We start from the raw sequence: 15,187 nt of genomic DNA, 5'->3' as shown, positions 1-15,187 counted from the left end.
GCCGAACTTCCACTGCAGGGCTCCTAACACTGATACCAACATAGACTTCTACTACTAATGCCTGTGTTAGACACTGAAGGCTGTGTCTACATTGGCAAGATGTGTCTACACTGGCCGCGAGTTTTTTGCGCAAGAACACTGACATTCTACTGTATGAAATCAGTGCTGCTTGCACAAATACTCTGACACTCTCACTCAGGGATAAGCCCTCTTGCGCAAGAGGCCAGTGTAGACAGGTAACATCCATTTCTTGCGCAAGAAAGCCCTATGGCTAAAATGGCCATCGGAGCTTCCTTGTGCAAGAGAGCGTCTAGACTAGCACGGATGCTTTTGCGCAAAAGCAAATCTTTTGTGCAAAGGCACATGCCAGTATAGACGCTCTCTTACTCAAATACTCTAACGCAAAAACTCTTGCGTTTAGAGTATTTGTGCTAAATCTTGCCAGTCTAGACGTAGCCTGATTGAACAAGTTATGTGAATAGTCCCATTGAAGTCAATGGAACTACCTATAAATTTAAGTTAAACTGTGTGGTTTAAAGTACCTTTCTGAATTTTCATGTGTGCTTTTTGTCTTAACCTTTCCTTCTAACAGGGCCATTCCCCCATTACTGTACAAACTTTAATTAGGGGAAGAACACTTTACATAACTTTGTTTAGCTTATGCTATATATTATTGGCCTGAATTCCAGATGTGCTCAGCACTTGTGAAAATCTTGCTATATTTTTTGGGACACCAGTAATGCCCATTTTGGTGATTTCTCCTCTTCCTCCATCCATTCTAAATCTGTTACGAATCATAGATGTAGTTTTCATCAGCCTTTCTTCTGTGCACAGCTTCTTTTACAGATTATATGTTAATATGCTGCTTGCATAAATGATATTTTTAATAACAGCAACAGTAACACTTACTATTTCTTCCTCCTTTTCTAGTATTTTAAATATCGACTCATAACTAAATCTAGTAGAAGTATATGGCAGCTATAAGTAGTACTTCTGGGTTTGCAGAAATAAAAAATGAAAATATTGCTACTGATTATAGAATTTTACTCTAATGTCCATAAATTAATTCACATTCTTGCCTGGTGTCTTTTGGCACCTAAAACTTCTCCTCTCACAACAGTATTTTACAGTGAATTTTTGATAGCTAGCATTAGTGAATTGTATTTCACTGCTTCTCTGTAATAAAGCAAAATTTTGGTTTATACATTATAATTTCAAAAACAATTCAGCTTTATCAGTTCATTTTAGTGTTGATTGTTTTGTGTGCTATTATAGTTTAGCTGTTTCTTTTGAGTTAATAATATTTAAAATTGCTGGAAGACTGCCAAAGAAATTCTTTACCCTGTACTTCCTTATCACCTTTTTCTTTTATTGCTACCAGTTGTTATGAAATACAGTCATAAATCAGTATTGGAGAAGAAAGGGCCTTCGTATCGCATGAGCCCTGAACACTCCTGAAAGAGAGATGATTGGACTTCATGGGTGAGATATTCTGCTCTATTGGGTGTTTCAGTTTTCTCATTCACTGCTCTTCATGTTTTTGTATCTGGTAAAAGAATGTGAACTGCAGATATAAGCTCCTCCAGAAATGATAGTTATTAGATAATATACTGCATCTTATCAGCAGAAATATAGATCATCTCTACATTAATAGATAGCATAATGGCAGTATTTAAAATTATCCTCCCCAAACTTGTAAATGCAGCCAATATGACTATAAATAAAGCCACTATCCTCTTAAGTCTGAAATCCCTCCTTGATATCTTCAGAAGATTTTGCATGATTTATGTGCTGTACAGATCTTTGCAGAATGAGTTTGAAGTGGGGCCAATGATGAGAAATTCTAACGAAAGGTTGGAGATAGGGAAGGTGAAAGATCAATCCTCAAATTATGTAAAGAAGTTGGCATGTTTTTTAATTAAACTGGTTTCAATGCTATTGTCATCTACTAATAACAGTATATTGATTATGAAACTAAGCTCATTAATAGCTTCCTGGATGCATTTCAGAAGAGATCACACTTAAAAGGTTTATGTTAGAAGTCTTTTCCTGTTTTCTAGCTCTGACTGGGTAGTTGGTGGATATTTAATAAAGTAGACTGGCTCTTTCTTACAGATGATTCTTGTTGTTTAAAGCGCTTCAGAAGAAACTTGAGGATCACAATAATGCAAGTGTATAAGAACCTGAAAAGAATTACTACTTAGTGATGGATATTAAAATATCCACAGAAGAACAATAAAATATTTTCTGTCACCAAGATGGTAAGAGACTAGATTGAGAAGAGATTATAAGATTATTATAAATAAAGTTCAGATTAATATTAGTAAATCTATGCAGTAAGAAGAACACAACTTCATTTGATATTTGTCCTTAGTGGTTTCATTTTATCTAGATCATTTGTCCCTTTTTCCTCACCAAATTCTGTTGAATTTCCTGGGGCTAAACTGTGTCTAGGTCAAGGCTACACATTTATCTTGTGTTTTATGATGTGATCATATCACATCCCATTTCTCTGCTCTTTCCTGTTCAACTTTTCATCAGTCAGTGACAGTCCTGACACCAGCTAGTGGCATGAGGATTGCCAGGTGTCTGGTATTGAACCAAACAATCCAGCATTTGAGCTTTCTGTTAGGGGAAACAAACTTAGAAAATATAAATATCTGGTATTTTCTAAATAAGATGTAATGTAGATTGTGTTGTGATGTCAAGCGTGTCCAGTATTTTTGTTGAAACCATCTGGCAACCCTTCGTGGCATAGCAATACCAGCACTTGCCTGCAGCTGGTATTGCTGCATACAGTTGGCAGCTTTTAAGCATGGTACCCTGCTTCTGAGGAACAATATGCTTTTTAGCAGACTATTTCTTGAGGGGAGAAACATTTGTAAATACATAAAGACCAGCCATCAATCACTTTTTGTAACAGGAAATAGCAGAAAGGCTTTCCTTGGCTGGCAGACAAATATGAAGAAAATAAAAATAAAGAGTAGAGTAAGGAGCAAGGAATTTCTAATTCTGTTTCTTAAGAATTATCAGGAGTGACCTTCATATTGCACAGCATTCATTGTTAGTATCATTATCTGAAGAAGTGGGCTGTGCCCACGGAAGCTCATGACCCCATCTACATGTTTTGTTAGTCTTTAAAGTGCTACCAGACAATTTGTTGTTTTTTAATTTTATGTATTTTTTTTACTTGTTGTTTTTTCATCAACTCACTAAAAGCATTAGCATGGTAGAGGGAATAGTATATTTACATATATTCCCTCCTGAAGACATTATGAAGGTTTTAATCTGCTGGAACTGAAGTGGCATTTTTGTTGTGTTTGTAAGAAGAGACTTTCTGGAATGCAGGCAACTAAATAAGGGCCAGGTTTTCAGAAAAGCTTTATTGGCTCCCAATGTGATGCTTAATCAGATTTTTTCAAAAGAAAATCCTGCCATTTATTTTGATGCCAAAATAAGTGAGTTCTTCTGAAAAAGATGGGTCTGAGTTGCTTATAATCTGGTGCAACATGCTTTTGATCTCTACTGTGTAGCTCCCCCCTTCCCCTTTTTAACTGAGGCTCAGCAGCCAATTTTTTTTTTTTTTTTTTTTTTTTGCAGTGGAGGAGGGCTTGAAGGTTATTGCTTGGGATGTAATTCTTCCCTTTATTTTTTTTCTGTAGCAAATGTGACTTTTAAAAAACTCTCTAGATAAATAATGTCAACACAAAATTTAAGACCTTCATAAAATAAAATCTTTCTGCTTTGTTGTATGTAGCAGAGGCATAACACATATTGTATAAAACTTCCAGAATCAGGCTCCAGACCAAATATTTTCTAGAAAAAGAAACACTGATAAAATCAACATTTGCTATGTAATATAGGAAGACTTGAGTCCACAGTGGCTCCAATGTGTATAATAAATATTATATACTTGAATGTGTGGGTGTGTTTCTAAAATTACTGCTTTTCAAGTTTTCTTGTGTCCAAAGACACTTGGCTTAAGAGCATTTGTGGATACTATTTTGGCAGCTGGAACCACAACATTGTTTACAAAAGACTCTGTTTCTTCCACCTCCCTTCCCACCCCTTCCTGTTTTGAAAATAGAATGTTTGAGGGAATTTTATTCCTCCCTGAGATATATTTGAAATCTGAGGGTTATTTTTTTATTTAAAAGAAAAGTAGACATGGACAGGGTTACTTTCGGCCATAAATTATAGATCATTTAAACTTCTGAGAGTCTTACTGATTTCAAGTAGCATTAGGGACTGAGAAGTGACATTAAAATATTATATTCAATGTTTTTTTTGTTCCTCGGTGGCTTCCCAAACTTTTTGTAGAACACCAAATAGAAATATATTTTCTTTGTAACTTGGTACTCTAGTAACCAAAATTAAATTTTCTGATTTTGTATGTGTGGTGGAGGGATGGGGGTATTTTTTTCAGTGTATTGTAAACAGCAGCAACATTTTTTGGAATTAGGTTAGTGGGTCGTTTTGTAGTGCATGTGTGTGGGGGGGAGGAGGTCTCATTTTTGGAAGTTAGGTGTTAATGAATGTAATGCAGCAGGCTCTCTCATATGCTATACGATGATAATAGCGAAAATATAGGCTGTTCTATATCTGTTGTACAATTCCACTAACTGCATTTGAGTTTCCCCCAAGGATTAAAATGGCCCATGAACTTTCAGTACACTGACTGATATGGCTGAGATGCACAGTGGGGTAAGATGCTCTACTGTGTGCAGTATAGTGCAAGCTAACGGAGGCTGACTGTTGCTGGGCAAAGTAATGTTAAACAAGTATTTATTCTAGAAAATGTCAGTCAAACCAATTCTCTCTGTATGGTTTAAGTTCTAGCAGCAACCATACAAAACAGTGGGTTAGTTTCAGAAATTCACTTTTTAGTTGAAGAGGAGCATTCTACAAGGCTCTATACTTTGTTTTGAACATATCAATGCATCTATGCTATAAGAGCATTTGTACTCAGCTTTATTTTTATTGACAGTCACTCATGTCTCAGTGAGTTAGTCTAAAAGTACTGTAGTGGGGCCACATTCAGCTGTGAGAGATGTGCAATTCTATTGAAATTAAAAAGCTTCAGACCAAGCACATGCTGTGTGATAATTGTTATGTTTTGATCAGTATGGTTCTCTGTCAGTTTTCTTAATGGGAAAATAACTCTTATAAAATGTTCCATATGATGTATTTCTGGGACACAGGAGTCCATAATGGGCAGTTTTCATCTACTGAGGAAAGATGATGATGTGGTTAGGAGATTTTTAGGTTAAAACTAGCAATGTGATAATGTAAACTGTTAAACAAAAAACCTGTTTATAAGACAGCTCCCTGCAAGCACCAGCTCTTGCTTGCCCCCTGGCCACCCAGTGATACAGAGGCCTCCAGGCAGCAGTTACACGTTTACATAAATACATGCATTTTAACAACACTTGTTCTTCTACATCTGTCTCTATGCATCTTTTTGCCTCTTGTGTTTATACTTGGATTGGAAGCTCTTGGGGGCAGAGACCATCTTTTGAGTCTGTGTATGTACATCACAAAATGGTACTGCAGTAACTATGAGAGAGTTTGTATGCATCTGTCTCTGTTCAAGAACTTCTCCTAAATGGTAAGACCACCAAATTCAATATACAGCTGCTTCTTATAACTTGAAGCAAGGTAAAGGTTTGGCTGTGCCAAGAAAATGGGATGTGCCTGAAATGAGATTGCGTCTCAGAAAACCATACAGAACAGAGACAATCACCAGGCAGATGAAAGGGGCTGACTGACCTCACCCACCTAGTTCAGAATTGCCTGAGCCTCCCACCCACTACTAGGATTGCCAGATAGTTTCACAAAAAAATACCGAACATAGCAGGAAAAAAATTGGTTGGGGGGGAGAGAGGAAAGAAGAAGAGAACCCACCAGACACAGCAGGGGGAGGGGGGAAAAGTGTCTCCGTCAGCCTTCTGTCCAAGAAAATATCAGTATTTTCTGTTCTGTTTTTGTTTTTTTTAACTGGACAGAAGATGCAATTGCCGGACTGTCCAGGTGAAAACCACACACCTGGCAACATTAACCCTATGCAGGGAAGGGGTGGGGGGCTTCCCTTCTCTCCCCCTCTTGCAAGGGATTCCTCCCCTTCTCCACAGCCTTTCCGTCAGGTCCCGCATATCTCCTTAACTGCTAAGGAGGAATCGCGGCCAGTGTAGGGCTACAAGATACTGCTCTTTGCTGCAGCCAGCGTATTGCAGGGAAGGTGTTCTGGGGCTTGCCCAGATGTGGCCACCCCTTCCTTCCTAAATGCACCCCATGCAGGGAAAGGTCTGTGGGTGATTCTCTTCCTTCCCACTCCTGTGAGGTATCCCCCGCCGCCGCCTTCCCTCCAGTCCTGCATGCCTCCTTAACTTGTAAGTCTCCAGACTGCCAGAGGCTAGCCGGCCTATTCAGGTAAGGTGTGGGGGCAGGGGAGAGGAAGGGGAGATGCTGTCCCTGCTGTGGCTTCCCCTTCCTTCCAAAAGGTGCCCCTTGCAGAGAAGGGGCTCAGGGGTTTCACTTCCCTCCCACTCTGGGAATGGATCTCCTCTCCTCTCCTCCCACACACCTGCTCATGGCAAAAGGAGTTTTGCTGGCAGCCTTTGTAGCTGCTTGAGCCTGGGAAGGAGCTGCAGCCTCTTTCACTGCCACTTGGCTGAAATGCCTCAGGACTGCAGCACGTGGAGCTTCTCCCTCCCACCAGATCTCCTGCACCTCCCCCACGTGTAGAAGAACCAGAAGAATCTGGCCTTGCTGCAGGGGAGGCTGGGGGAAGTTTTTAAAGTGGTCCCAGGGACACCCCGCCCTCCCTCCTCCCCGCCAGATGCAGCAGGAGAAAAATGTCCCCACTGGCCTTCTGTCCGAGAAACAGAATACCGGACATTTTGCATGTCCAGTATTTTCCGTTTTTTTTTACTGGACAGAAGATGCAATTACCGAACTGTCCAGGCAAAAACCGGACACCTGGCAACCCTACCCACTACTTGTAATTTAGGGCATGTCGCAGGTGTAAGCTGAAGTTCCTCCCTCCCCCTCTGCTCTGATTTATATAAGAACATTGCTGGCTGTTCCACTTTCTCAGGGAGCAAGGGAAAAATGCACAGTTGCTGCATTCCTCACTCTAGTTAGGGAGTACTGAGGGCAGATGATGAACCTGGGCCTGCCCATGATGGGGGATATGCACCCCTCTTCCAGCTCTTGTGATATCTGGAGCTGGGGTAGTTCTCTGGCACGCAGTGGGAGCTAGCCTCTCCACCTGGCCAGATACCCCACTCCCAGCTTGCTTCTGCACCTACCTCCCACCCAGACCTTGCAACCTTTCCGCCTTCTGTACCCACCTCCCTCCCAGATCCTGCATCCCTATCCCTATCCCACTCAATGCAGCCCTGCTGCACATTGAACCCCTCATTTTCATCCCTACCCCAGAGCCTTGAGGGGTCCATAAAATTCACTAACTCTGGCACCCCAAAAAATAAATCTGGCCTATGGGAAACCCTGAACCTCAGTTCTCCCCATCCCTTTCCCTCACTCTGTGAGGCTGGAGGGCCAGAGGTATTTTTTTGCTTCTCACGTGCATGGTTCCCCACTGATATTTTTTTTTCCTGTGGGTCAGTGGCCTCCAACCCAAAAAAGGTTCCCCACCTCTACCATAAATAATATACACATTGAAACCTTTTGTATTGGGTATTAATTAATATTTTAAAATGAAGTTTGATAAACTAACGTGAGCAAGTTAAAACATTTAATATGTTAAATTTAAATTAAACTATTCTTCCTAGCAGCAGCTGGTTCAGAAAATATGGTCACTGTACCCAGCCTGCCCCTCCAACGCTCATGCACAAAGATCCGTGAATAAGTTCAATCGTGGCACGCCACTTTTGAAAGGCTACTGACCCCTTATTTTTAAAAGAAGAAAAACATTTTTTTTGAGTTAAGGATTCGAGCAATACTGGGTAAATCTTACAGTAATAAATATTTCTTAAATACCAGCTTAAAGTAGGGATGTAAAATCTCAGTTAATTAGTTAACCTGTTAGGTGTTAGGTCAACGTAATGTTTAACTGGTTAACCAATTTAAGCAGGATTTGGGCAGGAGTTCCCACAGGGTTCCCACTCCCAGGCCTCACAGAACAGCCCCTCTGTAACAGGCTCCTAGATTTGCCACAGACCAGATCTACTCCAGATGAGAGCAGCCTCCGTCAGTGGCAGGTCCCCTACAGACCTGAAGCAGCCCTCTACCCACAATAGGCAGGGAGCTGCTCCAGATCCCATTGGTTACCAGTTACTCTGTTAAATTTTCACATCGCTAGCTCAAAGACCTACCTGGACACTTCTCTTTGTTATAACTAATGCTACATAAATAAGGACCAAACAAATATACTATGCAATTCATAATAGTTAACTTCTAGCCAGAAAGATTTTGGGTCCAATTCTGATGTGATTTTTGTGCTAGTTTACCTTTTCCTTCAGAAAGACATTCTGTTGATTTATGCTCATAGACGTAGATTCTAATTACACGTCTTTGGGCTAACGGATACAAATATCATCGTCACCTGTTCTGGAATGTAGTGGAGGGATGAAACGGGATTACAAGTTTTGCTGATAAATCAATGTGTTGGAAAATGAAGAGTTAAGAATATACATGTGAGATTACAAAGCTGAATTCTCAATTTTGGGTATGTGGTCTCTTGAGAGAGAATGCCATTCAGCATCATTGAACAGAGTTATTTAATTCTTAATTTTAATTGACATATCCCAGAGTGCAGTCTTCCCTTATGAATTCTTGGTGGTCATTTGTACTTACAGTACAAGTTGACAAGTGTTTTTTGTTCTTGTTGTTTAGTTTCAAAACTACTCTCAAACACATGGGTGACTGTGTGATTCAGGCATTTATATTTGCCTACCCACTTGAATTGAAATTCCAGTAATCGTTAATTTCTTTTTGACTTCAAAGTCTTTCTAACAACTTACAAGTATGTAGACTTATTTAAGGAAAGATTTATTTGAATTTCATTGGAAGCTGGTTATCTCTTGGGATTTTCAGCTTGCTTTAGCCTAAATTAATGAAAGCTCTTCGCTGCTGCAGCTGGTGGCTGTGATTCTATCATATGGACTTCTTAGTCTCAAGCTCTAATGGCAAGTGTATAATGTGGGAGATTTAAACAATAGACTATTTAAATAGATTTTTTTTTGGCTGTAAAAGTGGGTTGGGAGCCCAGCACGCTGCAGTGGGGCTGCTTAGCTAAGTTGCTCAGCATGCCCCAGCTGGGCTGCCTGAAGGGGCTGTGGAAGCCCGGTGCATTACAGCAGAGCTGCCTGGAGGAGCCAGGATTGGTGCGCTGCAAAGGGGCTACTCAGCTAAGTTGCCTGGAGTGCCTTGGCTGGGCTGGGCTGGGCTGGTGGGCTGGGAGCGTGACACACTGCGAGCTGGATTGCCCAGCATAGCAGGAAAGAGTGGAGGAGTAGGCAACAGTGGGGCCTGTGGCTGGGCTAGTGCTTGAGAAGTTGGTAGCAGGGAGGCCAGATGTTACCACCTCTGTTCTGGCAAAATCCCTCATCTAGGAGTGGTTAGGCCCCAAGGGTGCCAGACCAGGGAGGTCCAACATGTACTAGATCTGAACTCTAGTTATCCAACTTGGAGTTTGACCAGAATTTTAAATCTGAACACTTTAGACATTTGAGACACTCCAGAACTGAATTCTGTTGACTCAGGCTAGCTTCCAGTTCTATTTTCATAATACCGGAATACTCCAGCATTTAAAATGGTTTCTCAAACTAGCAGCCCCATATTACAGTATTTTATTAATAGGAAAGGGCTACTATGCAGAGCTTTGACTAATAGATTCTTAAAGCGCTCTCAAAGCTTTGCGCACCACTACACTTTGTATAATGGATTTGTGTTGTATCATCAGTGTTTTTGTTTAGACACGTATGCTACTAGGCATGTGGCTTGCTAAGGGAGATATGTAGCTTTAAGAACAGTAATGGGAGAGTTCCTAAGACTGTAACCTCTTCAGTTAAATTCCCTCACCCACTGCTTCCAGAAAGATGGATCAATGGTAACATGAGTAGACTAAATAGGAAATGACAGCTAGAGGTCATGACCTAGTGAACTCCAGTTAGCATTACGTGATTTTTTTTCTCACATGCATGAATAGAAGTGGAATCTGTGGTTTTTAAAATTGGTGAGTGGTTTTAAATAGAGTAGTATTGTGTTACTTGAAAGATTAACAAAGGTATGGCATCGTGAGCTTTCTCGGGTAAAACCCACTTCGGTAGATGAGTTGGAGTGGTTTTAAATAGTTTATTTTGGTGTATTATTTGGTAGAGAAATATTGATCAAGAAACAGAACAAAGTGGCATGCTTCTCGGCTGGCTACCCATTTCATAAAACATGTACTCCTTATGGCTAATCTTAACAGATTCTCTCAGTGAATTTTCTCATGGCAAAAATTGAAGCTGTTTTTCAGACAGGTGTGGTAGCACAATAAGGTGTATTAGTCCCACTGTCAATTGTTCAATGAAAGCAAAAAGAGGAAAGGAAACTCGGGGATAGGGCAGAGGCTATGTATCGGATTACATTATGTATGAATAAGAGCGGTATAAGACAAAACTAATTTCTATTATCCTAGCTGATGGAGCAGCTGAAACAGTGAACCAGTGCCATTAAATGCAGAGTGGCAAGTGATTGATTTTAAAGGTGATTGGTAGTGCAATGTTGAATATGGTCCATTGCCTATTCTTTCTATTGACAACCTAAAGCTTAAATCGCTAGTTGCGTTTATGTATGGGTTGTACCTACAATTTGATGGCCACAAGGGATAAATATAACTTGTCTATTTATTACCTTACTCTCCCTCTTCAGTTTGTAACCTACTTTGGTATCAGATAAATGACTTTATTTTTGAGTCTGAAGGTGGTGTGTTTAAAAACTGGTTTGTTAATTGTTTGGTTAGTTTTTTTTTTAATGTTTATCATGGTACAGAATGCTTAGGAAGGGTGGTGCTTTATAAACAATTAAAGTTCATGCATGCTTGTTTTGCATAGCTTCAAAGCACATTTTCTGTTTCTTAGGTTCTAGAATAAGCAGGTATCACAAATTCTGTTTTTAAGTTTCTATTCTTCATTGATTTCCATCTTACTCATACTGATATGAAACCTTATGGCTTCAGAACCTACATATATTACCTAATAGTAACACACTTTAAGTCACAGAGAGGTAGTTAGTCTGTAACTAAAAAAGTTAGTCTGTAACTCTAAAAAACCTTAAACAGTGGTCCTGTATCACCTTAGGGTACATCTACTCAGCAACATTATTTTAAAATAACTTAGTCTGCATCTACACCAGCAGTCAGTTAGTTATTTAGAAATAATGTTGAAATACTGTCAAGCTGAAGGACTTGTTACTCTGACTCATGTAACCCTCGTACAAGGAGTGAGGGCGGTTGGAGGAAGAGTGCTCTATTTTGAAATAAGTGCTGTGAAGATGCTCGCTATTTCGAAATAAGCTATGCAATTGATGTAACTTGAAATAAGCTACTCAGATTGAGCTAAGCCCTGCTGTGTAGATGCATTCTTAGACTAACCAAAAATATAGACAGTATCATGAGCTTTCGTGGGCAGAGACAAATATGGAGCAAGAGGCACAGCAGTTGAATTACGAAGCAGAAAAAGGGAGGGCGGAGGAGAAAAAAACCTATCCATTTAAATGTCCATGCTTAATGAGGCTGCTAGAGTGGGCTGCAAGTGTCCGATACTTAGCTTTCGATGTCATTTGCGTGTTGACGATAACAGCCCATCCAGTTCGTGTCTCTGCTCAAGCTGTGCGCGAGTATCAAATTTGCATATGAAAGCCAGTTCTGCAGATTCTGTGATTCCTGATGGTAAATGTTGCATCTGAGCCTTAAAGTCATGTATAGTGAAGTCAGAGGATGTATCTCTGTGCATTTTTTTTTTTCTGGGAGAAAAGGGTGTCATTCCCACCTCCGGAGTTATAATAAGCGAATCGCCTGGAAGACCATTGTTATGATATGCAGCTTAGTGTTCAAACAGTATCTATTGTTCACGGTCAACATGGGTTTTAGATCAATGGTGGCTTGCTGGCTAGTTGTGCTGCATTCCTTTGTTTTGTGTGTTTCTGCATTGCCACATGCTCCAATAAATTTTAATGGCTTACACTTATTTTTAGTCTGTTGGTAGAGCGTTTTGGGGTTTGGATATTTTCTGTTGGGAAAGCTACATTTTGTGCTGCCCAGATGACAAAAACCCAGAGTAAAAGAGAAACTGTCCAGCCTCCTATGTTGTACAGTGCAGATACAGCACTTGATCGCTAAAGGGATATCCTGTTGTATGCACTTGTGAATCTAGGAGGAAACCTGTCTGAAGTGTGTGTGTGTGTCATCAAGGTGAAATCCACTACTTGAACTCAAATTAGGACATAAAGGTAGCTGCATTAGGGCATGAAGTGAAATTCCCCCTCAGCGCAGTGTTCAGTGTGCTAGTAAGAATGTATATTCTGTAACCACATTACAAAAGTCAGTCCACACATGGACAGTATATGGCAGTGATGGCAGTCATTGGGTTAGAGTGAGGGCTCTAAATAGGGGTCCGGATGTGTGAGGGGGCTCCAGAGGAAGGGATGTTAAAATGTGGGTAACTGTAACCACTGAGCTTTCCAATGGTTACATGCACCTGTAGCATGGAAGTAGTTGGCTCTCCAGATGCAGCAGGAGCCTGAATATAACCATTAACGGTAATTGATAAACCCAGGCTTATCAGTTAACCATTAAAACAGTCCTACTTTTATATCCCTGCTCCAGGCTGGGGCAGGTGGTTGTGGTGCAGGATGAGGTGAGGGCTTTGGCTGGGGGTGTGGACTCTGGAGTGGGGCTAGAGATAAGGTTTTTGGGGTGCAGGAGGAGCCTGTGGTGTGAGGCTGAGGGATTTGGAATACAGGAGGGGGCTGTGGGTTGAGGCAAGTGTCTGGAGTTGTGGAAAGGAGAGGGCTTGGGTATGCTGAAGGATAAAGGGTTTGGGGTGCAAGGAGAGCTCCAAGGAGGAACTATGAGCTTTGGGGTGGGGCTGGGGGTGAGGGGTTTGGGAGGGCTCAGGCTAGGGTGGGGAGTTGGGGCTTGGGCTTACCTGGGCAGCGGTGCTAAGACAGGCTGCCTGATACCTGCTTGTCCTAGGGCACTGCACCCAGGAAGTGGCTAGCAGCGGGTTTGACTCCGGAGGAGGAGGGGGGGGGGGCGGAGAGGGAATGAAGCTTTGCGGCAAGTCACGTGCTCTGCTATTGCCTGCAAACACCTCTCCCCTAGCTCTAATTGGCCGGAAACTGGCCAATGGGGTATGGAGCTGGTGCTCAAAGTGGGGGCAACATGCAGAGTCCTATGGACTCCTGCCTAGTGGCAGAACTGCTGCTGGCCCTAGCACAAGGTTGCTGTGGTCATGGCAGCTCTGTGCTGGAGCTGGTGGGCAGAGGTGCCTCTCCCTTAGCTGCAGCCTGTTTGTGGGAGAGGCAGCTCTCCCTGCTGCAGCCATAAGGCCTTTATGCAAGCCTTAATAGCTAGTGTGGGGGGGATTAAAAGGAAGCTGTGCCCCTTGGAGGGATCTTAGCTTGTGATGGCTCAAACACTAGCCTGTTATGACACACAAAGTAGAAGAAAAAAACCCAAAATAAAAAAACCCACAAAAACCCAAACGTCACTGATGTGGTCCCCGGCTGAGACACCTCACTCCCTTTGTGGTCCAGCTTCACAGGGGCAGGGAATGAGGGGAGACGGAAGAGAGGACAGAAGTTCAGAGCTTCCCGCAGGCTAGAAACTCTTCTAGGGTCCTAGGGTAATAGATTTTGTGGGTTCCCCACCAGGCTCTGGGTTGGGGCCAAAAAATAGGAGTTAAGTATGTGGGAGGAAGCTGATTGGGAGGCGGGAGGAATTCTAGGTCTTAGTTCGAGACTGTGCATGTGATAGGAGTGGGGATTGGGGCTGGGGGGCTCTTACCTGGTGCTTTGCACCCTGCTGCTCCCATTGACCATGATTCTGGCCAATGGGAGCATCAGGGAAAGCCTCCAGGTCAGCGATTTCCTGCATTTTTGTTCTTTCCTGCCTTTCCCCAGTCAGGAGGGAAGGGCAAGCAGCAATATATGGAGCCACTTGATTCCCCCCCCCATGAGCTGGATCTGATCTATGAGGCTGAGGGCTCCCTTATCCACAGTGGTGAAGCTAGGGCTGGCTCTCCAGCTTTTGCATAGGATGCAGGGCTGTAGCACCAGCACAAGCTTCCCGCTGTAGGGGGACTGAGTCCCAAGCTCGCAGCCAACCTACAAGACTGCCATAGTCTGCAGACTACACTTGGAGAACCACTGTACTGTACTATACAGATACAAATACAAATAACTGGAAGGCAATGCAGAACTGCTCCTCTGCTTAACTGCCATGCATCAAAGGAGAAAGAATTGCATTGGGACCCACCTACGACTGCTTTTGGGAACGGGAGCGTCTTTCAGTTGCGTGCTTTTTGATGATTCTATGGCTACTTCAGAGATGGATTTTAAAGCTTCACAACAATGACAGTTTTTAGCAACATGAGTGTGTCAACAGGGACATATCTCTAATAGGTAGTGTAAACGCTGTTTATCAGCGTTTTTACCAACAAAATACTTCCACCCACATCGAGGGGGCGTGTGTTATTAGCAGGATCACTGTCCTGCTGATGAGATATTTATCCTGCCACGTGCTATGACAAAACTGGTCTTTCGGAGTGACAATATTTGTTGTTCAGTTGGCAGTGTAGACAAAGCTTAAGAGGTGTTGAACACTTGATAACTTCTGCTGTAGTCACAGGAATTTTTGAGTACAGCACTTCCTGGGATCAGGTTCCTCAATCTACCCCCTCCCTCTTTTTTTCTGGGAAGGATAAAATTCCAAGAAACATAGGGAATCACTTGAAAGCAGCCTTTTCCTGAGGCTGGGTGGGGAAAGGTCAGTTCACTTCCGTCTCCCCCACCAAATTACCTTAGCTTTGTTTGTTGTAATATAGCTGCACTTTCTGTTCCTGGGAGGAACCCTTGACCCCAGCTACAGGAGACACTGCGCTTCTGATATTTCTGGTCTGACTTGAAGCAGGAAATACCATAGCTCTTAGCCTTGAGAGTAGACTCTGTTTAGGCCTAA

At 42.1% G+C, this 15,187-nt stretch overlaps 1 protein-coding gene across 10 annotated transcripts in view; it reads left to right on the top strand.

Annotated features, from left to right (window-relative positions):
* Positions 1–15,187, top strand: part of ARVCF (ARVCF delta catenin family member) — a 603,575-nt gene that overhangs the window by 317,433 nt on the left and 270,955 nt on the right. For 4 of the 10 annotated variants that reach the window (XM_089775246.1, XM_075898321.2, XM_089775247.1 and 1 more), the window contains 2 exons: positions 1,382–1,482; positions 2,116–2,261. The exons of 5 other annotated variants lie outside the window; for them this stretch is intronic. In XM_089775246.1, the coding sequence (XP_089631372.1) occupies positions 2,259–2,261 (3 nt within the window). In that variant the 5' untranslated portion in view covers positions 1,382–1,482; positions 2,116–2,258. The remainder of the gene's footprint in view (positions 1–1,381; positions 1,483–2,115; positions 2,262–15,187) is intronic. One more of the 10 variants, XM_075898323.2, reaches the window with a different exon arrangement.

This window comes from Pelodiscus sinensis, chromosome Z (assembly GCF_052426305.1).
Source record: "Pelodiscus sinensis isolate ZL-2025 chromosome Z, ASM5242630v1, whole genome shotgun sequence".
In the NCBI taxonomy this organism is placed as follows: domain Eukaryota; kingdom Metazoa; phylum Chordata; order Testudines; family Trionychidae; genus Pelodiscus; species Pelodiscus sinensis.
The sequence above is the reverse complement of the archived record's forward strand: the minus strand, read 5'-3'. Positions and strand labels throughout refer to the sequence as shown.